The sequence below is a fragment of the Chrysochloris asiatica genome, unplaced genomic scaffold (assembly GCF_000296735.1).
Source record: "Chrysochloris asiatica unplaced genomic scaffold, ChrAsi1.0 scaffold00056, whole genome shotgun sequence".
In the NCBI taxonomy this organism is placed as follows: Eukaryota; Metazoa; Chordata; class Mammalia; order Afrosoricida; family Chrysochloridae; genus Chrysochloris; species Chrysochloris asiatica.
This window is the reverse complement of record NW_006408574.1, coordinates 10,514,560-10,539,356: the sequence shown is the minus strand read 5'-3', so window position 1 is coordinate 10,539,356 and position 24,797 is coordinate 10,514,560. Positions and strand designations below refer to the sequence as shown.

Here is a 24,797-nt window from a genome sequence, read left to right as displayed (position 1 = left end):
ACCTGCCAGCTTGCATCATATCTGTGTGTCTGTCTTTTTTGTATATATTTCGTCTCTCTCTTTCTCTATCCCTTTTGCCGCCAGATCTCCCTTCTTCGTGACACCCACACTTCCTTGTTGAGGCTGGACCCCAACATAGGACCTCAACAGGTCATATTCGGACTCTGATGGAAGCTTTGCTATTTCCCCTTTTGAACTTTCAAAACAACTGCCAATAGCACCCACTCAGGTTTTCAGGAACTTCCGAGGTTTATCCTTGTACAGGGTCAAAATGTACCCATGTCCGTTCTACATTTCAAAGAAGACACTCAGCTTGTTTCTCGGAGAGCCTGTGAACAGAGAGACAGGGCCGGCGGCAATTCAAGACAGAGACTTGTTCTAGATGCAAGACTGTCTCTTTTTTTTTTGGAAAGTTTCAGAGGTTTTATTATATCCACAAATCCCTGGAGGGGAGAGGACAGAAAGCTAAGGAGGGTCACTTAGGGGATTGCACAACAATATGGAATTAATTGCAGTGGTGGTATGCCATGGAATCAGTTCTGACTCATAGCAACCCTGAAAATGGTTTCAGAGGCTGTCAATTTTTACAGGAATACAAAACCTCATCTTTCTCCCATGTAACAGTAGTTTCGAAGGTGAGTTAAGTATGACAAGCAGGGTAGGGCTAGCTGGGTTTTCCAGGCTTCTTGGGAATTGGGTTGTTTTTTTTTAAGGTTTTTATTGTGGATTAAGTGAAAGTTTACAGAGCAGATCATCAGTTTTACATTCAACAAATCATGCACTTTGCTTCATTACAATGATTATAATCCCCTCCATGTACCTTCAGTTAACAGTATTTCTCTCTATCCACTTTAGTTTAAAACAAAACAAAACAAAACAAAAAACCCACTCAGGCATATATAATTTACATCTCCAAAGGGCACATTTTGTAAGTCTGCCTCCTGGCCACCAGCTCTTAAGTCCCTCTCTCCCATGAATCTAGAGTCCTCAGCCGCTCCCGCTCTCCATGACCCCATCTCAGCCTCCATCTCTGGTGTCACTTCTCTGAATGAGGTCCCGCATTCTGCTTGTGTGCTTCTCCCTTGATGGTCCTAGGGTCCTCTGTTTCTGGACTGTAAAATTAACCACTCCCCTTTTTTTGTTATAAAACTTCTACCTTTACAATTGTTACAGTCGCGATCAGTCATGATAACAGTTATTCACTATTGAATCATACGAATCTTATCGTCATCTCTTTTCATCAGACCCATCTAGACAAGATGAAATCTACTCAGTGGGAACTCTTTCTTTCCCCCCATACTCTTAAACTGAACTCCCTCTTGAAGCCTTGTAAATCAGTCACTACCACTGTCCCGGCCAGGTTCCAGGGATGATAATGAGACCCGTATCTGGTCAACCAGAGCATTCTGGAGCGACTTCAGACAGATGCAACCCCGGGGAATGTTTGATTTTTTTTTTTTTTTTAAATAAAGCATTGGGTATAAAGCCTCTCTGTCAGCACACTAGGGTTGCTGGGAGAATGAGTTATTATTAATGGGAATGTCTGCCAGAGGCAGCAGTAAACAGAGTTAAATTCTACTGACACTGTCAGAATCCCGGATCCAGTCATCCCTGAAGCCAAATGTGCAAAGTGGACTCCTTACTTACCTGACCCAATCAATTCTCCTGCTAAGTCAATTTGTTCAGTTTCTCACAGCTGAGTGCCACCCAATTCAAAGCCATGGGACTTAACCAAGCTTAGCTGACTTTCATTATCTGCTATAGTGTCTCTTAGAGTCCTGGTGTGGCGCTGTGGGCTAATGCACCAGACTGCAACGTCATTTGAACTGCAAGATCGGTGGTTCAAACTCACCAGCTGCTCCTTGGAAACCATATACAGGGTTGCTATGGGTCAGAATCAACTCAAGGGCACTTAACTACATAGTGTCTCTTAAGGAGCTCTGCTAGCGTAGAGGTTACGAGTAGCACTGTTACCTCAAGGTCAGCAGTTCAAAATTGCCAGCTGTTCCGTGAAAGATGAGGCTTTCTGTTCCTGTAAAGATTTAGTCTTGGAAACCCTGTACAGGATCGCTATGAATTGGAACCGACTCCACAGCACATAACCACCACCACCATAACATTTCTTGGATTTCTGGTATGACACTGTAGGCTAAAGCACTAGACCGAAAGGTCGGTTTGAACCACAAGGTCAGTGGTTCAAATTCATCAGCTGCTCCTTGGAAACCCTACACAAGGTCACCAACTCAATGACACTTAACAACAATACAGTATCTCTAGGGAGTCCTGGTGTGGCGCTGTACGATAAGCACTGGACCACTAGCCTCAAGGTCAGCAGTTCAAAACACCAGCTGCTCCTTGTAAACTGTCTACAAGATCACTATGAGTTGGAAGGCACTGGACGGCACATAACAACATAGAATCTCTGGAGGAATCCTGGTGTGGCGCTGTAGGATAAACACAGGACTGCTAACATCAAGGTCAGCAGTACAAAACACCAGCTGCTCACTGGACACCCTCTACAGGGTCACTATGAGTCGGAACAGATTCCACGGCACTTAGCAACTACACAACCATCAGTCAAGACACACTGGTAGGCTTCCAGTGCAGGTGGAGTAGGCATGCTTATTGTCTTTTCCACATCCTTTATAGTGGGTTCTTTTCACATCCTAATGAGGAAACTGAGGCTCAGAAAGCTAAGGAGCTTGCTGAAGGCTAGGCTTCAGGTGGAAGACTTAGCCCAACACCCTTAGGTTTATCTCTCAGAAGCATCACTAGGCTGGCTACAGGAACATGGCGCCCGGAGGTGGGTCTTCTTGTCTTGGTGGGAGGGTTCTTTGCTGCTTGCTTGGGTTGCTATACAGTTGGCTGACCATTTGGATCGGGCACTCCCTGTTGGAACACAGTGCACTTCACCACATGCCTGTAAGCCCTTGTCAACACCTTGGCATTTGACATGGGGCAGTGTGACCTCAGCCTGCCTGCAGGTGCCATGCCCTGTCTGGGACTCCAGCTGACGTGCATCCAGGACTAGATGTGAAGATTAGAGCCCGTGACTCATGTTGACATTTATCAGTTAGGTAACATTAACCTTCTTGGGATCTTCACCAAAGACAGAACTGAAAAAGAACCCTAATCGTTGATTGTTGTTGTTAAGTGCCGTCGAGTCGGTTCTGACCCATAGCGACTCTGAACAGGGTTTCCAAGGCTGTAAATCTTTACAGGAGCAGAACGCCTCATCTTTCTCCCGCGAAGCGGCTGGTAGTTTTGAACTGTTGATCTTGTGGTTCGCAGCCCAATTCGTTACCACTATGCTACCAGTACACCCATTATATTCAATGAAGTCTCCCAGGACCAGGGGGGCTGTGAAATAGGTGTTTCCATTTTACAGACAAGCAAATCTAGGGTTGGTCAGAGGACTAGAAAACCTCCCAGAGCTGTGGGCATGCAGGCAGGCATGGATGACCAAGATTCAAACATAGGTCTAATTTCTTTGTTGTTTGTTATGTGTGTCAAGTCTGTTCCCACTCATAGCAAACCCATGTGACACAGAAGTGTCCCATAGGGTTTTCTAGACTGTAATTTTTATGGGAGAAGGTCGCCAGGTCTTTCTCCCCAAGAATAGCAAGGTGGGCTTGAACTGCTGACGTTTGGGTTAGCAGCCAAGCCCTTAGCCATTGCCTCACTAGATCGCTTTGACCAAATTCCTAATGCCTGTGTTATTTCCACAGTGCTCTAATGGGCTAATGGTGTGGCTCTGTAGGATCAGCACTGGACTGCAAACCACAAGGTTGCGAGTTCAAACCCACCAGCCGCTCCTTGAAAACCCTTTACAGGGTCGCTGTGAGTTGGAACCGAATCGATGGCACTTAACAACAAATGGGCATAATGCCTCTAACTGCCTAACAAGGAGGGAAATACTGAAAAGAGGAGCTGGTGGGAGGGTCAGGGACCAAGGGTCACCATCGCCACCTGAAGGTGGATCCCCATGTGCCAAGCAGGGTAACATGTAAGTGCTCAGTGCCCACCCAGGTTCCTCCTTGGAGACTGCAGGACGCCCAGTCTACTCTCAAGATTGAGGACAGCTATCCTGACAGCTGGGAACAGGGTGCGTGGAGGAGCGATGAAGTCATCGGTTCTTGTCTTGAATTCCTAGGAACCCACATGCCTTCCTCAATGCAGATGTATCATTGTTTGAGTCACAGCAAACAGAAATGATACTAATGTATTAATCTGAATGCTTTTGCAAGCATTCTCTTTAAAGAAAGATCTGGGAATGACCATTGTATTTTACCACAAGTAACAAAGCTGTTCTATGGGTTTTTTTTTTAACCAACTGTGCATCTGCTCCCCGCCCCTCCTTCATAGAGCTATTTTCATAAGTGCACCAATCTTTTTTCTTTTAAACAGTAACATGTAGCAACACGCTGGTGTGTTTGGCAAAAAATGTATGACACAATAGTGAATAATTGTTATCAGGACTGATTGTGAGGGTTGGAAATGTAAAGGTAGACGTTTTGTAGCAAGGAGGGGAGTGATTTACTTTGCAGTCTAGGAGCGGAGGTCCCTGGGACTATCAAGGGAGAAGAGCAGAGAGCGGGACCCTACCCAGAGAAGCAGTGATGCCTGAGATGGAGGCAGAGACGATGACGTGGAGAGATGGAGCAGCTGGGGACTTGAGATCCAGAGAGGGAGAGGGGCTGTGTGCTGATGACCTGGGGCAGGATTGTAGGGTATACCCTTTGGTTGGGTGATGACCATGGAGGAGATTGTAACCATGGCAATGAAACGATATATGATACGATGAATGTAAAACTACTGTTCTCCCATGTAAACTATCACATAATTCACAATAAAACATTAAAAACAAAACAACCAAAAAAATGTATGACACATGAATTACTTGTGTATTCTTCTGTATATTCATGGTATTCTGGAGTTAGAATGTCTCCACTCTTCCGACCAAGTAAATGTTGATCAGAACAATGGCAGAGTTGGGGAGGCAAAGGGTAAATGTTTTAACTTGTTTTTGGGGAGGGGTGGGGAGAGCACCCGCTCACACCCCCAGTCCCATTCCAGAGGAAACCACTGTGTGTGAGTGTGATGGATTTGGTCAGAAGCAGAGCTGAGCCAGGAAGTCAGCCTTCCCCCCACTGCTGCTTCATGTCTCAGCAGCAGGACAGAACCCACACCCAGAACCAGTCAGAAGATACAGGCAGAGGAAGCAGCCCACGGGACAAAACTCTTACGTATTGTCAGAGGGACTAACCCTGAGACCAGTGCTTGGGGTTAGTTAGACCCTCTGACAACACGGTCCAATGGGATGAGGAGTTACCGCAGCCACAGACCCACACAGCTCCTGATCCAATGGCCCAATGAAGCTTTTGTCTTCCTTCTTGTTGTTAGTGTCTCCTTATAACCACCCTACACATAACAGGACCAAACACTGCCTGATCCTGCACACCACCTCACAAGCTTTTTGCTACATTGGAACCACACTGATGGCCACTGAGTCAATTAGTCTCATTGAGAATCTCCCTCTTTTTCGCTAAGCATCCACTTTCTCTCTTGCTGTTAAGTGCCTTGAGTCTGTTCTGACCCGTAGCAACTCTGCAGAGGGTTTCTGAAGAGCAGCTGGTGGATTTGAACTACAGACCTGCAATGCTACACCAGAGCTCCTCTCTCTCGTGTTCAACATGAATGAATAGCAAGATCCAGAATGCTCAACATTTTATTAAGCATTACATCCAATGGCTTAAGGTCTGCTCAATATGATGATGAAGACCCCGACTTGCCTACTGGCATTCCTACTATGAATCCACTGAGGTCGATTTGATTCCCACTCAAGGGAACCTAACACCAGGAATCCTGGTGTGGCGCTGTAGAATAAAGTCCACAAGGTTGGTGGTTCTAACTCACCAGCCGCTCCTTGGAAATCCTACACAGGGTCGCTATGAATCAAAACCGACTCGAGGGCACTTAACATGGAGAGACCATTGGAATAGCTAGGTTAGGCATGTCTTCCCACCCATCCCAGACTGGCCCACTTTGACACCCCCAGGTCCCCAAGGAAGTGAAGCAGGTAAGGTCCAAACCTACCCCTAACTAATGGCCTTTCCATTTCTGCAGCAGCTCCCCCTGGTCCCACCTCACTCCACTGAGTCCTAGCCCAGCCTGTGCACTGCCCAAAGGGGGGAATCCTTCTTCTCAGTGGTTCCCCACCTACCATCCATTTTATCCTTCAGACGTCTCCAGCTTTCTCTGCCTACTGCTTCAGCATCAACACTCAGTCACCGGAAGTGGCCTCACCTCCTAACGTGGGGAGTCTGGGTGGGAGGTAGCCCTTGTGTACTTTCTCACTTGGGTCTAAGACTAGGTGTCCTTCAGCACCCGTGAGGCCAAGCTGCTCTTGGAGGCAGCTGAAATCCTGATGGGTGCCCTGCTGGTTCCCGTCACCATGTCATGCGGACACGTCACATTGCAATGCCCTAGCTACTTCCACAAAGTGCACTTGGAAGGTGTTGGAAGACAGACGCAGGCCTGAGGGATGACCCATGCTCACCAAGGTCACAGGTCCACCTGCAAAGCCACTGCCTCAGGACCCAGAGCACGCAGTGCATCAGCAGAGGGGAGCAGAAATGTCAAGGCAGAATAACTAAGCCCCAAACTGAAGTCTGTCCAATCAGACAAAGTCGGGTATGGCTGTGCCACCCAAGGACAAGGCAGGACCGTCGGGAGGTCACTGAGATGTGCCCGAATCCAGCACAGAATGCCTTCTGCCCAAAGCATTGGCCTGGTTCCCCTGGGAATGCATGGAGCCTGGAGCAGGTGGTTCAAATAAGCACCAATTTATCCTCCTTTGGGCCTCATCACCCTCCTGCCAGATATTCCAACCCCAGAAGCAGATGCACCAGATGGACAGCAGGAAGCACAGATGTGCCTGACGTTTACAGCAGACAGGGCACACCCTCCTACGGCTTGCCATCAACCACCTGGACCCTATCCACCACCCGAACTGACACAGGGCACCAAGTCCAAAGTGTGAGGGTGACAGAAGGCCCCCTAAGACAGGGCTGTAGGACAGTTCTGGGCTCAAGGTCAGCTGAAATCGGTTGGTTGGTTTGCAGTGTGTGGTAGGCACACCCTTGGTCCCCGGTTCCTGCTATCTCATCAAACACTAACGGAGTGGGGGTAGTCTGAGACGTGATCAGGGTACCCATTCTCTTGGGAGGAGTCTCCTGGCACTGCAACTGGTTAGCACAGTGGTTCTAGTCCAGCTAGAGGCTCCTTCAAAGGAAGGCCAGGGAATCTGCTTCCAAAGAAAAATGCAGCCATTGAACACTATACAAACCAAGTTCTACTCTGGCGCTCAGAGCCATCAGCGGTTGGAGGTAACTCGAAGGCAACTGGACGTGGCATCCAAGTGCAGCACGTGCTGAGAGCTGGAAGGGCCAGAGCAGGTCCGACGGGATGCAGGGGAGGGTTCCGTGCACTGGTACTGGTGTACAGGAGCTGGGAGCTGTGTGCCCCCAGAAACCAAGTCTTGCCCAGCTGACAGCCAGCCCTACCACTTCCACCAGGAGAATCCTGCAAATATAGCGCTGTGGGCCCTGGTCAGCAAACCCAAGCCTGCCTGGCCTGAGCTGCTGAACCACAAGATGATGTGGGTCACGTCTTCAGGCCAAGATGTGCTCACTGTGACGCAGCAGAAAACCAGTACAGCATAGGGCCGCGGCTCCGGGTGGACCGGCCTTTCTAAATATGAGCTCTTTACTCTTGCACCTTCTCTCACCCCAGCCAGCAGAGAAGATTCCTCATCCTCTTTCTCTAACTAAAGAAAAGGACAGCTACCAAGAGGGAGGCAAAGACCCTTTCTCAACTTCAGAGCTCATTCCCCCCAGATGGGGGCACCATTTGAAATTCTAACAGAAAAGGTCAGATCTGTCCCTTTCTGCCAACTCTGACCCCATGTTGTTGTTAAGTTGGGGCTGACTCACAGTGACCAGTATAGGGTTTATCAGGAACGGCTGGGAGACTTGAACTGCTGACCTTGTGCTTCTTTCTAGCTGGAACAGACTTACTGCTCTTACTAGAAAAGAGGTGCAGCCTTCAAGACCACTTGTTCCATGGTTGTGACACTGGCCTGCCATGTGTGTGGTGTTACCTGGGGCCCCTGCACACTGACCTAGAGATTCAGGGGTGGGGATGGAGGTCAGACACAGCTGGAAATTCAGGCCGCTGGCTGTCTGTCAGCAGCCATGGCAGAGAGGGTAACTGAATGATTAGCTCACCACTCGTGAGAACCCCACACCCTGACCCTGTAATACTCAGCTCTTCATAAAAATTCAAAGTATTTTCAAGTTCATTTTCTTGTAAAGAAAAGAAAATCTGAATCATAGGACATTGTGAGAATGAAATAAGAAAATCTACAGCATCTGTGTTCACATCAGCTGGATGCCCGCGCAACACCCGCCCCCTTCCCCACTCTCTCTCTCTCATACACACACACACACACACACACAATCAACTCGCTGGACATAGTATCTGACCCCCTAAGGGATAAAGTAGTATAGTATACCAATCTGGTTGAGTCCTAATGTTGTGCTGTAGGGTAATTACTGGAATGCAGGGTCCACAGTTCAAACCCACCAGCCGCTCTGGTAAACGGTCGCTGTGAGTTGGGACCGACTCCATGACACTCAACACCATCAGTGTGACATTTGCACAGCACTGCACTTCCGACAAAATGCTTCCAGGGATTTCCTTTAATCCTAACAACAGAAACCAGAGCTCACACCCATCAACCCTTGAGGAAAATCAGGGAGACACACGACAGGTTTGGAAAAAGTCCAGGATGTGGGGCTGAGGAAACATTACTGCAGGTCTCAGCATGTGTCCTGACACTCTCTCCCCAGTGCTGCTGAGGGAAGGGTTGGCAACCACTGGCGTCCTGGTTTTAATGGAGACTAAGGAGTCCTCGCGAAGAGGCTGTCCTGTCCCCTGATGGAAGCACCTGGACCTGGTCCCTTTGGTGTCCTGGCCGTTGTGGCTCTGTGTGCAGGCGTGAGGTCTCACAGGTAACGGTGTCACTTGAGGGTCTTGCTAAGGTTGGAGAAGCCAATACCCACACAGGTCATCAGCACTTTATCCCCACCCTTAAGCTCGTCCCCACACGGTTTGGTTTCAATTTTAAACATAATCTGGAAAAAGCTCTTCAGATGTCGCAAAAATTCTATCCTAAAAGAGAAAGAGGAAGTGAAAAACGGAATTTGTGTTTTTGAAAAAACTCCCCTCCCGGTCCTACTCCTACCCCAAACCCAAGCTGTTCATTTCCCACACCCATAGCAACGAGGGAAATTTGCTACCACGCAGCAACCCTGACCAAACAGTAGTTATTTACACCCTGCTAGAGTCCTGGGGTGGCGCTGTGGGTTAATGCGCTGGACTGCAAAGTTGGTTTCAACTGCAAGGTCAGAGGTTCAAGCTCACCAGCCGCTCCTTGGAAACTCTATACAAGGTCGATATGGGTCAGAATCGACTCGATGGCACTTAACAACATATACACATATATGTAAAAAAATTATACCCAAACCAGCAAATTAATTGAGAAAATACAATCAGTGGCTTCAGATTTTTCTAAAAGGAAAGATGTGAATTAGTAAAATCAAAAAAACAAAGACCAAAAAGCCTACTATTAAAGACACACTAAGGGAGCCTGTGGTAAACTATTCTCTATCATTTACTGTCGGATGGTTGTTCTTGTTAGGGACTATCCACTCAGTATAGGGACGCCGAGGCTGTAAAACTTTACAGGACTCCTGGTCTGGCCCTGTAGGTAAGCCCTGGACTGCAAGGTCGGTGTGAACCGAAAGGTCAGTGGTTCAATCTCACCAGCCGCTCCCTGGAAACCCTATGCAGGGTCGCTATGAGTCAAAACCAACTCAATGGCACTTCCTTCTCAGAGCAACCCTGTGCTCAGCAGCTGCCCGATTCTGCGTCATTCTCACAAGCGGTGCTACTTCGAGCCCATTGTTGCAGCTGCTGTACCAATCCGTCTGGCTGAGGAGCATCCTTCTCCACTGGACCAAGCATGATGTCCTTCTCCAGGAACTGGCCCCTCCTGAGAGCAGTCATTAGGGAAACAAAACCAAACTCCCCAGAGACACCACTTCACACCCAATAGGATGGCTGCAACATGTGGCGTGTGGCTGAAGAGAGGGAGGAATCCGAACCTTACTACATGCTGGTGTCAAGGTAAAATGGGCCGACAGTTTCTCAAGATGCTAAATACAGACTCAGCATATGACCCAATCATCTACTCCTAGGTTGTTGTTGTTATTGTTAAGTGTTGTTAAATCAGTTCTGACTCACAGGCACCCTGTATAGGGTTTCCGAGCAGCAGCTGGATGGGTTTGAACTGCTAATCTTGTGGCTAGCAGGTCAGTGCTGATCCTACAGCGCCACAGCAGGGCTCCACTCGCAGGTTTAGAGAAATGAAAATACAGGTTCACACAAAACACAGGCATGACTGTTGGCAGCAGCACTATCCACAGCGGCTTACAGTGGAAACAGCCAAGCAGCCATCCTGGCAAGTATTTAAAAGGTGGTATTAGTCACTCTTTGTTGTTGTTGTGAAGTGCCATGGAGTCGATGCCGACCCATAGCGCGACCCTGTATAGGGTTTCCAAGGAGCAGTTGGTGAGCCTGAACCACCAACCTTACAGTTCAAATGACTCTGCAGTCTAACGCATTAGCCCACAGCGCCACACCCATGTCTTTTACGGAATATTTTTTGTTTTTCAGCATCATTTCTATTTTATTGAATAGCATCGGAAATTAAAAGCAATGAAGCTCAGATTCATGCTTCAACATGGATGAACCTCCCCCCAGTCATTGTGCTAAATAGAAGATGCACAAAATCCACAATTCCACTGACACGAGGACACATCTGTTGAAGAGACCGAAAGTGGCTTAGTGGTTGCCCAGGGATGGAGACCGGGAGGAATGAACTGGGAGCGACTGCTAATAAGCACAGGGTTTCTTTCTGGGGTAATGAAAATCTAAGTTTAGAGCATAGTGGTTGTGGTTGCACAAGTCAGTAACTCTAATAATGATAATAATAAACCACTGAACGGAACACTTTAAGTGAGTACAATGTGTGGGGTGTGGATTCCACGTCAATAAAACTCTTTAAAGCCACATACAAGCAGGTGCAAAATAGAAAGGTCAGCTCTACCCTTGGTTCCCATCCCCATGCCGCACATGCTGAGCACAAAGCCTGTTCCATCTGGGCTGGTCCCTCTGCCCTCGGTACGCAGAACCAGCCTGAGCGATGGTGGTGGCCCCGTGTTGAAGGCATGCAGGCGGGCTCACAGATGCACTGGCCACCTCTTGCTCCTCCACCTTTAAAATGGTATCCCCATCCCCCACCCCCTTGCCTTCCTAGCTAACTCCCCTCTGGACTTCCAGAACCTTCCCAGCTCTGCTCAGGACACCTAACTAGATTCTTCTGTGCAACTGTTTTCACAACAGCCCCCTCCCTCCTAAGATTTCATGTTTCTCGAGGGCAATGTCCTGATCTATCACTGACGCCCACACTATGCTTGGTCCCCAACTCATAACCCATGTTGGTCCTGCACCACCTCCACGATCAATAAGTTGCTAAGCATCATGATTCTTAAGGCTTCCACTAGCTGATTTCCAGTTGTCTGGAAGCACTGCTGAAACCTGCCAGTATCAGCACAACACACACACACCCGCACGGACAGGAGGGCCCTCGCTGGAAATGAAACCCAGGTTCTCCCACACGGAAGGGGCGGGGTCTACCACAGAACCTACGGTGCCTTCGTTCCTACCAGAATCCCCAGCTCCTCCTTTTGGAACACTATTCGGCACTTGGAAAGAGGCACCGAGCAGAACTTGGGAATCTGGCGTCACTAGAGAAATCCTCTCGCAACTCTTCACGATTAAAGGAGGCCAGCTCTCCCCCTGCTGGCTTCCCCACTTCACTAACCCACCGAAAGTTTGTTTGGTTTGGTCTCCACCCTAGCCCCACAACTCGGCCAGCCTGTGCTAGGCAGATGAACAGTCCTCATCTGGAGGCTGTGGGTGCCGCTCCCCAGGCCCAGCCCACTCTGCTGTGAATTACTCAACTGTGCTGAAGCCCCAGGCACCCTCCCCGCTGGCAGGGTTCCTAGGGGGCACCCCTGGGCTCTCAGAGGAGGGTGGGAGACACAGAAGCGAGTGTGTAGGCTGCAGATCTGTAGCCTTTGCAAGAGTCACTCTTTACAGAACGTTCTGCCAAATCCTTCAGCGGGGCTGAGAACGGATGCAAGAGAGACAGGGGCCCACTGGATTTCCTCCAGCCCCACACCTTTAAGCCAGGATACTGAAAAGCAAAAATGCTCAGAGGGCCCTCAGTTGTCTGGAGTTGGAGGTCATGGCAGCTTTGACGTTTTCTACCAGGAAACAACTGCTGCCGGACCCCAGCAAGCCCAGCTGGCCTCTAGTCACCTTGAGCCCAGCGTGGCACGGAGCAAGGTACCGAGCAGGCCAGGCCCACCCTGCACCGCCAGGCAGAGTGAAGCCGATGGGAATAGTGTTCACCATCCACCCCCTGGAGAAGCTGGAGCTGGTGGTCTTCATGTCAGTGTCAGCACCACGGTGATCACTTTCCGGACCCTGTGCTACTTTAAAATCAAGATCAAGTGTCACCAGAGATGGCAGAGGGCTATGCTTCAATGACTTGGACTTGTGTCTATCGGAGAATGAGACACTGAAGCACCTTACCAACGACAGCACCGCTTCAGAGGGCACAGTACGCAGCGGGCAGGCCCAGGCGTCCACCCAGCATCCCCAGGCCCTGGACGACTAGCTCCCTGACCCTGGACCCTCTCCCACCTTTCTGAGAGTACTCTCACAATGTCACCCACGTGGATCTGACCATCTCAGGACATCAGATCGGATTCTCAGGCAGGGAGGCTCACGCGGAGCTCAACATCACCTCCATGCTGCCGATGACACTCTCCATGGGCACAGTGAGCAGGTGGTGTTCACAGCCTGCAATGACCCTCACCACTGCCCTCGGCATGTTCTCTGTCACCATATAGCCACTGGACTGTGTCCCCAGACACGTATAGCAATGCCACACTCTGGTACAAGATCTTCACCATAGCCAGAGACGCCAATACAAAATATGCTCAAGACTACTACCCATTCTGGTGTTACAAGGGGGGGGCCATGGCTTCAGATGACAACTGTTTCCTCATAAACCTGCACCTCACGCATACCAGCTACTTCCTCTTCGTGACGGTCATACCATGTTTTGTTACGCCGTTATCAAAGGCAAACCAAGCAAATTACTTCAGAGCAATTCAGAATTTTGTCCTGAGAAGGTGGCTCTGGCTGAAGCCTATGCCTCCCATCTGTATTTCTGAGAGAGAAAGAACTACAATCATTACCTGCTGAACCCGGCCTGGGCCTGGGCACTGTGAATACTTTGTCTTGCAATGTTGGGTTATTCTAGCCAAAGGCATTTCAAGTGCCTGCAACTGATATACCCATATTTATAAAAAACAACTAAAATTGGTTAGAAGATGCACATGTTTTGTGCTGGGCGCAGCTGGAATCGACCACCCTCACCAGTGGACTCGGCCCAGGTGTCTGCGTTGTGGCAAAGAGCGTCTGCGGGTCTCACAGCCTTGGAGCAGGCCCTGATGCTTACCAGGGTCACAAGGGGGCATTCTGCTGCTGGTGGGGTTGAGATCTGCAGTGGTTCCATCCACTCTGTACAGAATGTTTGAGCCAGTCTGCACCGTCCATACACAACACTGCATTTCTGAAGCCACCAATCCATTTTGTGGATGGAACATGTCTGTGGCCAAATAATCATAGCAACAATATGTCTCTCTCCATTTTGCTTGCAAGGAAATATCTCTATATCTTTCTAGGATTTTGGGGGGTTTTTTCCTTCTTTTTTTTTCTTAAAAAGAAAATAAAAACAATCACATTTGAATACTGGGGGAAAAAATATGCTCAGAGGCTGAGAAATAATCCCCAGTTAGAGCCAGTTGCTGTGGAAAGAATCCCATGTGTGTCATGGTGGCACTGTGCTCCAGGGTTTTCAATGGCCTCTTTGTGATCACCAGGTCTTTCTTTCTAGGCACCTTGAAGCTCCAATATTTTGATTATTAGCTCAGTCCTTAATCTCTGGGACAACCAGGGTCTCCAGTTATCACAAAGCAGCTCTGAAATATACTGTGTTGCTTTACCTGCGTTTTCAAACACCCAACAGGTGATCTCTGCTCCAAGAGTGAAGTTTTAAAATTCAGCTATAAACGGTTGTAGTTCAAGCACTCCAATGCTAATCAGGAGGCCAGCAGGTTAAACCTACCAGCCGCTCCTTGGGAGAAAGCAATGGCAGTTGCCATTGGTCCAATCAACTCAACAGCAGCAGGCTGGACTGGTTTGGGGCTTGAGGGCTACAGACACAGCCCAAGGTGGAACCAGGCGGGTTGCATGGCTGGGGTCCTGGGCCCTAGTCCTGGTGTGTCCCCAGGTGCTCATCGCCTGCAGGTCAATGACCTCTTTTTCAGCTGAGGAGTGGGCGGGGGCTTCAAACATCTGTGGAGAAATGGAATATGGCATTTTCCCACAAGCTTTTGAAGCCCCCTCGTAGTGTTCCCACTTGATTACACAACACGTCAAATAAATTCTCAGGTTCAAAGAGGAACCAAGGTGACGAGGCTTCTCAGCATTTAGAACCAAATCAAGTGTCACCACTTTGATCTCACAACAACCCCACGTGTGTCAGCATAGATCGTGCTCCATGGGGCTTTTGATAGTGGACCGCTAGGCCTTCTTTCAGAGACACCTCTGCGTGGACTCGAACCGCCAATCTTTCGGTTAGGAACTGAGTATATTCAATTGCACTGGACTCCTGGTGCAGCACTACAGGCTCAGCACTTGACTGCGAATCCCAAGGTTGGCGGTTCAAACCCACCAGCCGCTCTTCAGAAACCCTATGCATGGTTGCTATGAGTTGGAATCGACTCAAGGGCACTTAACAACAACATTGATAATGTCTGCACCAGTCAAGGTTTCCGTCCAGCTCCGACATGGGGGGAGTGGCAAAGAGTTGGTAAGCAATGGACTCCGCTAAGCCCAACACGGGCAGCAGTGGCAGAGATTCACACTGAGAGCCAAGAGCCTCCCATGAGTGGTGGCAAGAGGTCCTCGAAGATACACAACTTCCAGCTAAAGTTAGGAGATCATCTTATTGCAGAATCAGGTACAAGGATGCTCCTGGACAGGTGAGGTATGGAAGGTGCACAGCGTCTGCAGTGAGGATAGGAGCTTGGCTTTTCCGTGAGAGCCCAGAGGTGCAGAGCCCCGCAGGCCCGGAAACCATCGCCTCACCTGTGAAATGGAGCTGATAATGGTCTGAGTCTTGACTGCTCTCAGAGGGTGATCACACAAATTAAACCACCTCCTGTTTGTGACGGAGCACTTCGAACAACACCTAGCGCACAGGCAACCCCTACCTTCCAGAATTCATGGGAAATTAAGATGTGTGAGTTTAAGGAGTGTGACTGAAAACAGTTGGTCAGTGAGCAGTGATTTATAGATCACAAGTGCTGTGGGAACGGACTTGAACTCATGATGATCGCGTGTGTGTCAGCGTAGAACTGCTCCCTAAGAGGTTTCAAGACTGATTTGGGGGAAGCAGGTCACTAGTCCTTTCTTTCAAGGCACCTATATGGGTGGACGTAAACGCCAAGCAGCCGAGGAGGTGGGTGGACATCAACACCGACCAGCCAAGGGGGAGTTAACCCTTTATAGCACCCATGGAGCGATGAACAGATAATTTACAACTGACGTCAAGGCTTAAGACCACCCAGCCTATGTGTTCTGGGACTTCTAATCTTTAAAGAGACCTGAGCAGAGGACAGGGACTCCCCATAATGGCAGGGTGGGGGCATCTGGAGGGGTCCACTGATGGGTGCACTGCTCAGAGTCCCCAGTACCCACCCTCAGGAATCCTCACTCACGTCGTCACAAGCCGATGACTTGAGCGCCCGTCATCCATCTAGTCCCACAGGTGAGACCAGGCTTGAAGATGCCCACGAGCTTGTCCGAGGTCTCACAGCGGCCCTGTGCGAGGACCAAGGCTCGCATCCAGATCGAAGGCCTGAGCACTGGCCTAACCACTTCTAATTGCCGAGATGACTGATGGTCTTACTTTTCTTGCTGTTCATCCTACTTTTATATAAAATACAAATCCTCCGTAAGCTACACACTGGAGGGCGCAGTTGTGGCTTGGTGGTAGCAGGGGACCCCGGTTCATTTCCAGCCAGTGCGCCTCATGCGCATTCTCACGCAACTCTCAGAGGAGGTGAGCGTGCTGCTGGAAGCTGAACGGGTTTCAACGGAGCTCAAGACTAAGGGACACGAAGAGGAAAGGCCTGGAGAGCTGTTTCTGAACACCAGTAGGGGGAGACCCTAGAAGGCAGCTGGTCAGGGATGGCGCAAGACCGAACAGTTTCCTGTCGTTGTGCCCAGGGGGAGGCAGCTAATAACAACAACAAACTGTAAAACGAAGTTTTTTTAGGGGGAAACGTAGAAGCAGAGCCATCAAATGTAAACCACGTAAAACTCAGCAAATTTGAGAGAAATTGTCTCTGACTCTACCTGCCAGCTTGTTACCTGAATGCATCTCACCAATGCGATTCTATTTTGCAGGAAAACAATCTGTCCTTCCTGAAGACATTCTCTCACACGACTCACCTTTTCCCGTAGCCCAGAACACCAGCCAGAGCAGATGTCTGAGGTGGGAAAGCGGGGAATAGGCAGGAATGTGGTGGTCTTTGGTGCTGTGGCATCAATTCCGACTCATGGCAACCCTGGTTCACAGAAGAGAGCTGGCCCAGCGGCTTTCTAAGCTGTTGTCTTTACAAGGCCTGATAGATCACATGACCTTTTCTTTCAGAGCAGCTGCATGGCTTTGAACCGCCAACGTTTCGGTGAACACTTAGTCTTTGCCCAGCAGACAAGAAAGCCCCACAGAGCTCAGTTCTACCCAAGCACATGGGGTTGCCAGCACGGTTTGGATGTGGGCACCTTGAAAAAGTTATAATCACCGCAGGGCTTCTCAGAGAGGAACACGAGGGCCTGAACACCGCCACACTGACCGGAGAAATAGCCCCCTTCAACTCCAGTTTCCTATACACATTTACAAAGCAATTTATACAAATCAAAGCTGGTGTAAGCTGCCAGAAGAAACACGGTCCGAAAGCAAAGAAGGCTTGCTTCAGGTTCTCTTTAGAAAACCAGAGTGTCCCAGAGCAGGGACTGACTTGAGCCCCACATGGAAGAAAAGGTCCATGTTTGGTCTCTAAAGCTCATGAACCCAATGAGGTGACTGCAGATTGTCCCTGGCCTGCCCTCTGCTACCCACACGAACACAAGGCTGACGTTGCCTCAAGGGTTCCTTCCCACCTCCCCTCTTCACCACGCTGGGCTGCTGGGGACCTCTGCAATGACCAATGGCAAAAAAGTCCCAAAAGATTTGGCTTTCTTGAAAATAGACCCTGTGGTCCCTCCCTGTGGTGGGCTCAGTGGTAGAATTCGCACCTCCGATGCAGGAGATCTAGGTTCAATTCCCAGCTAATTCACCTCATGCACAAAACATGTCATCTTTGTGTGTTACTAGGCTACTGAACGGATTTCAGTGGTCCTTCCACAGTAAGACAGATTAGGAAGAAAAGTCTGGTGATCTACCTCTGAAAATCAGGCTGTGAAAACCTCATGGAGCCCAATGGTCTGATCTGCAACCAGCCCTGGGGATGGCAAAGGACGGGGCCACATGCTCTTCCACTGTGCACGGGGCGAGCACGAGTCCAGGGCTGACTCAACAGCAGCTCTCAAAGCTACCCTCCTTCTTGTGCTGCCGTATCGCTCCCCATCCCACATCCTAAACCCATCACTGCGCAATTGGGCCTGCTCTTCAGAGCCCTGTTCAGACGCGGCCACCACATTCTTCCAGGGGAGGCGGGTCTTTGGAAGCAAAGACACAGCCGCTCATATCTGGTGACGATGGGGCGTGTGCAGGTCACGGGCACTTTTAGAAGATGTCCAGTCATTCCTGACCCATCTCCAAAGAAGTTGCCCTGGTGCCAGAATGGAAAAAAAAAAGTCTCCGAAAAACAAAAAGGCAAGGAAAAATAAAATTATACATTCCATTTTACACAAGGCGTTCTGCCAAACCCTGTGCCCGCCACCACACGCATTTTCAGACAAGCCTTACGCTGTGTGCTGGCCACAGTCCTTGGGGGAGTAAATCTTCACACTCAGGACCCTGAGCTCCCAGCCTTGCCTTCTTCTCTCCTACAGGCATGTTTATGGCTGCTATCTCCCCGCTCTACCCCAATAGAATGCATTCTGTCTCATGTGTCCCTGTCCCACCACAGCCCCAAGATCTCATGCCCAGTCTTGGTCTCTGCGCCCGCAGGGTGCCTCTCGCAGCCCTGGCCTGTCCCCAACGTGATGGCACCATCATTCTTCAGTTATCACAGTACTGTACCTCTCAGACATACAGCAGCGGTACCATGATAACCGAAAAAGGGCAGTTCACTCTCACCTCCAGCGGCACGTCCTTCCCAACAAGGCCCACCCGCTTCCCTCCTGCAGGCAGAGCTACGGCGATCACCAAGTGTCTGCGTGTGTGCGCATGATCAGTGCACGGGTACATGAACGCTCAGATTGGCCGTTGTCGGGCACCTCTCTTACTACTGGGACTACTTCTTTCACTGTGCTGCTGATAATCCTAGTCTTCGGGCCAGCTGCTCTTTAGGGAAGAAAGTCTGCCTGTGAGCCCCTTGGCAGTCAGGGTTCTAAGCCCCCCTCTACAGCCCCCCTGGTCCAGTAACATTACTCTAAACATCGCCTCTCCCTTTATCTGTCCCAGCCAATTCAAACACCATCAGTTTGTGACCCTTTTGACCACAGCAAATGAGCAAATGAGACTGCTGGGAAGGACAGAGACAAAAAAAAAAACAAAAAACAGAAAAATCCAAGATATCACATACCAGGAATATCAGATACCAGGGCGATATCACATACCAGGAATTCACTGTGAAGTGGAAATGAACTCTTGAGTGTGTGTGAGAGGAGAAACACACACGACAGATCACACAGCTTTATCCACATGTGAATGATGACAGAAGGATGAAAACAATAGCAAAGAAAGGCAGGCGAGTCCTTGGGCACAGGACCCCCCAACCAGGCTGAGCCCCAAGCTCTGGCCTCTTTATGGGAGGAGAGCTGCAGACATTTTGTGTTATTAGAAAATTGAACTGGCCAGAATGAGGAGGTTGAAAGAAAAGCACCTACGTGTAGGGGGAGAGCGGTCCCAGGAGAACTTTGGACACGTCCTGCTGCCCCAGGGTCATCAGCAGCAGGGCCAGGCTCTGGTTGGTCGAGTCCACACAGCCGCCCTGCAAACACAAACATGCCAATGATCAATCCTTGTGCAAACTAGAAGACAGAAAGCCAACAAAGGAGAGCAAAGGAGGCACAACACAGCACAAGATGTTCACAGGGATAAAACGGAAGGGCTGGGGCTGTGGGGGCAAACGGGACAGTACGGCTCGGCCAGAGAGAGCACACACCACAATGTGGATGAACCTCTGACCGCAGCCAAACCAGCCAGTCACCAAAGGAAACCGACTGTAAGGGCCTTATTTACATGAAATAAGCAAGTATATGAAACCACAGATTATCGGTGGTTCCCTGGAGTCAGGGAAGGCAAAGGAAAGCTTGCTTAGGGGGCACAAAAGTTATGTGACTACGGTGGGATGACTTGGAAAGACAGCATAGAATGGTTCTAACAAGCTAAGAACGTAATCAACATTACCAAATTGTACATGGAGAAATTGTTGAGATGGTTTATGTTGAATTATGCAGATTTTCACCGCCGAAAAATTTATATATAAAAAAAGACTAAACCTCCTATCAACTATTTTGTTGTTCTTCCACGCTGAGTTGGTTCTGACTCACAGCAACTGCGTGGGAGCAGAAATCCTCATCGTTCTCCCACAGAGCTGCTGTGGCTTGAACTGCTGACCTTGTGATTCACAGTCCAGTGCTTACCCTATGGAGTCACCGCACTTCATATAAACTCCTTCAGGGGTGTACTTAATCAAAGCAACTGTCATTGTGAACCGCTCAAACAGGTGTTCACGCTTACTGACGCATAGGCAGTGGGAGTGAAGCAAGAGCCCCAAACCCATCATCTCAGTTACAGACTCCAACTGTGTTCCCCCCAATATGTGTTCTTACCTAACCTCCTGGTGTGGCGCTGTAGGATCACAACTGGACTGTGACCCACAAGGTCAGCAGTTCAAACCCACCAGCTGCTCCTCAGGAACCCTACACTATGAGTTGGATCCGACAACAGCACTTAGCAGCAACATGCCTGTGGTTAGAGGAGTCCTAGTAAGACTGTAGGACAAGCACTGGACTACTAGCTACAAGGTCGGCAATGTCCCAAAACCCTACAGGGTGAACCAACTTGTAGTACTCACTCAGTAACATGCCTGTGATTGGGAATGGCTGCCTCTGCTATGTGATGAGGCAGGATGAGAGCAGGGTATCTGAGATATGGGGAACCCACTAACAAGCTAGAGACATGGGGCAAGACTGAGGCCAAGTCCTGGAGAGACCCAAGGAACCAGAAGCAGAAGCTGGAGACAAGGCGCTTCCTCCGAGGCGGAGAGACAAGGCTAACTGTTGGTCTCAACTGTGAGGACATCCATTTCTGTTCCTTAAGGCCACCCACCTGTGGCAGCACAAGAGAACCAAGCGAACGAACACAAGTTCTAAGAAATGTCCAGCTGTCACCAAGAGTTAGCGACACACCTAGTCTGTCACATAATTAATCTGACAAACGCAGAGGGGACAACCATGAGACAGCAGGGCCATGCTGCTGTTGTGGGGTCTATGAGAACTCCGAACTCGCAGGGGCCCCATGTGAGAGAGCGGGATGGCCCCACAGGCGTTCTTCTTAATGTAAGTGCGGCTGAACTAGTTCAGATACAAAGCATCCCTACAGAGGGTTCCAAGGCGGGCCTGCTGGGTCTGAACTGCTGACCTAGCGTACAGCGCTACACAAGGACTCCTCTAACCACAGACAGGCCTAGGGGCTAGTTTGGGAGTGACACAGGTGTAGCTAGTCATCCAGTAATGAGGGGGTGCTGCCAGGCGCAGAGTGGAGTGTGCCCTCCCGTTGACACCCCTCACCTGCTCCGCTCTCTCCTTACAAGGAGGTACCAGCTCTTTCCCCTCCCTGCCCTGTGTCCCCACCCTGTGGGGCCACCTCTGCTTACCAACTCCTCCAGCTGACCAAGGAAACCAGTGAATGTGCCCCTGGTCGGGTACGGAAGCAGGCTACCTGCTTGGAACTCAGGAGGGTGTCGAGATGTAGGACTGGGAAGCGAGGAACAGCAGAGGTGGTACGTACCCTGTGGATCTCCTCCAGCAACAGCTTGGCACAGTTCCGGCCCAGGTCCTCGGGCAGCACGGTCACACCCTGACCCTGAGGATTGGAGGCCAGCTCAGCACTGAGAAAGGTGCCGTTTGTGGTCTCTGCGATCAGAGACAGTCCAAAGCCTGGAGACCTGGGGATTCAAAGACACAGCCACTGAGCAGGGGTCATGAGATGGGGTCTCCGCGGGCCAGCTAGGGGGAGAGGACAGCTTCTGACGGCACTCTGTCGGGAGGGCAGTCCTCCTCCGTCCCAGGGTCACTGTGGGCTTGCATTGTGACTTGGCATCAATGGGTTGGGCTTCGTGGTGCTTCGCAGTAGCGTAGTGGTTACGAATCTGGCTGCTAACCTCCGGGTCAGCAGTTCAAAACTACCTGCTGTTCTGCGAAAGAAAGATGAGGCTTTCTGTTCCCATAAAGATTTATAGCCTCGGAAACCCTATGCAGGGTCGCTATGAGTCGGCACCGATTCCACAGCACACCACCACCACTGTACTTTCAGCACTGGACTGTGAACCTCAAGGTCGGTGGTTCAAACCCCCTCGCTGCTCCCTGAAAGCCCTATACAGGGTCACTGGAAACTAACTTAAATGTTGGTGGTTCAAATCCTTCTACCGGTGCCTTCCGGAAGAAAAGCCTGGTGACCTCTTCCCTAAAGCTTATAGCCAGCAGAAAGCACCAGCTTTGCACGAAAATCCTCTCCCAGTGTTCAACCTGTCATTGCCACACTTCCAGCCTCATCCTGGGTGGTCAGCCCCAGACCACGCTGACGCTAACAGTCTTACTTTCAGGAACTGAGAACTTCCGAGCGCAAGTAGACCGAGGTCCCCAACACACACTGAGATGGTCTTCAAAAGCAAACACAAAACCCACAAACAAAGCCAACTTGGCCGAGCATGCATCGTTAGCTCCGGCAGCAGGGCTATCCAGGCGTTCCTTGTACTGTCCTTTCAGGTTTTCTGGGGGCTTACAGTCTTCATAATGAGAAAGAATATGCACACCTGTGAAAAGCTGTATTCATGAAGACTGTGTGCGCGCAGGTTCCTGTATTTGTGACCCCCACCAAGAGGAGCTGTTGTGGCTGCTATGTACAACCAAATAGCTCCCTGGACATCCCAGTGAGTTGGCCTAGTAACGTGCTTTGTGCTTTTGCTTTACCCCTAGTTGCAATAGCGCCTGGGGTCTCTATTCACCTGGAGCAACAAGGGAAGGGGAAGTCAGGAATAGGACAAGGATGCAGAAGGTGGCTAACTGCATCCATGAACAGCTGCCTCCTTTGCCATGAAACTCTAAGAACTGGATGGTGTCCAGCTGCTATCAGTGAAGATTCTGATCAAAAGTGGGGAAATGCAAAACAGAATTTCAACTTCTCCGCCCCCAGAGATTAGATCAGGACCCCGGAAACTAATGACTCAAAATAACCTTTAACACTTCACCTTAAAACCAAACAATTGAGCTTATTAACTAGTATAAGAGTTTGCTCTGAGCACTAAGCTCTTTTCAGAACAATCTCTATGGAATCAAAATGAGACAGATGAGATGGGAACCTTCTGGGACAGTGAGTTTATGTTAATGTGGTAAGAACCATTGAGAAGAGGAGGGAGAGAAGATTGCACAACTCCAAGAATGTAACTAATGGCAATGAATTGCACAAGGGGGAACTGTTGCGTTGTGTGTGTTTTTCTGTGTGTATTTTCAGCTACACAATTTTTAAAGTTTCAATACGCCTTGCTGGTGCAGTAGGTTAAGTGTTGGACTGCTAACCATAAAGTCATTCTTCAGCACAAAGCTGACGCAGTCTGCTCCCGTAAAGATCTGGTCTCGGAAACCCTGTGGAGCGCTCCCACTCTCCCTACACGGTCAGGAGTGACGGAATGGTAGTGAAGTTTGGGTCTTTAAAGGAAAACACTAAACTGGTTTTAACTGCTTCCATACCTTTTGGTTTCGAAATACACAACCAGAGCTTCACTTCACTGACAGATTATCACTCATCCTGTGTTTAGTAGCTAAAGTGAGGTTATTTCTCAAAGGCCTTTCATTAAACCAAACCCAAATGTACAAGTTTCCCAAATCTAGGGGTGTGGTTCCCATCAGTGGAGAGAGAAGCCAACTGGCACTTAGACAACAAGGGATCTTCCCTGCTACACTGCTGTTTACTGAGGGTGGGAGCAGAGTGTAGGCAGACTTAAAGCTCAAGGCACCAGGCTCACTTTGAGGGCAGGACCCATGGCCCCCATCACTGGCCGCCAGCCCCAGTGCGCACACTCACTTCCCAGAGTTCACCCCTTTCATGTGGTCCGTGTAAATGTAGATGTCAGGGATGAACTTGTTGAGGATGCTCCTTGCGGAATCCACGATCCGGTTGGCCATCTGCGGGGACACTCGCACTGAGTAGCTGCAGGCGGGAGTTAAGGAAGCCCCTACTCCGGGGAAGTCAGATGTAACGGGGAGCTAGAAAAGGACATCTTGGTCGGTAAAGTCGACGGCCCAAAAGACACAGAATATTCCAGAACATGGGTCGACACCACAGCTGCAACAATGGGCATACCAGGGACCCTTTCGTCAGTTACACAGAAGGACCCCAACATTTGGAGCTGACCCCACAGCAACTAGCAACCACAGAAACAAATGGGGCGCTCCTGCCATTCTGTATTCCAGTTATGAGAGCATGCTCCAAAAGTCTGTGGGAGAATTTCACTATCTTTACATTCCACTTGCCCACACACTCGTATATAAAGCCCCTTGCATTAATAATTTAGTTTGATGCTACCATATTTTTTACATTATTATTATATGAGACTTAATTGATGCTCATAAGGAGCTCTGGTAGTGTAGTGGTTACGAACTGGGCTGCTAATCTCACTCACGGTCAAGAGTTTGAAACTACCAGCTGTCCCGCGGGAGAAAGAGGAGGCTTTCTGTTCCCATAAAGATTTACAGCCTCAGAAACCCTGTGCCAGGGTTGCTATGAGTTGGAACCGACTCCACGGCACACAACAACAACAAATGATACTCACAATGATGCAAACAAACAAGAGAGTTGGAAAATAAACACTCCCCCTGTCCCCCCACACTTCCAGTGCACACTCTCCCCTAGAAAAGGGTCCACTCAACGCTGGAATGAGTGAGGGTACCTTGCCTTTGCACCCCGAGCCAAGCTCCTGGTGACGGCACACTGCTGCAAACACATCAGGCCCATCTGTCCCCTCTGCTGGAACCCACCCAGCTCTCTCTCTAGAACCTAAGGCCAACCATCAGCC

At 49.7% G+C, this 24,797-nt stretch overlaps 1 protein-coding gene and 1 pseudogene across 1 annotated transcript in view; one reads left to right on the top strand and one right to left on the bottom strand.

Moving 5' to 3' along the window:
- Positions 1-9,083: 9,083 nt before the first annotated feature.
- Positions 9,084-24,797, bottom strand: part of RCL1 (RNA terminal phosphate cyclase-like 1) — a 44,181-nt gene continuing 28,467 nt past the window's right edge. Inside the window, exons 6-9 of the mRNA XM_006863752.1 lie at positions 23,807-23,932; positions 21,515-21,671; positions 19,387-19,490; positions 9,084-9,234 (exon numbers count right to left, since the gene is read on the bottom strand). Coding sequence (XP_006863814.1) covers positions 9,084-9,234; positions 19,387-19,490; positions 21,515-21,671; positions 23,807-23,932 — 538 coding nt within the window. The remainder of the gene's footprint in view (positions 9,235-19,386; positions 19,491-21,514; positions 21,672-23,806; positions 23,933-24,797) is intronic.
- LOC102816226 lies at positions 12,437-13,433 on the top strand (annotated as a pseudogene).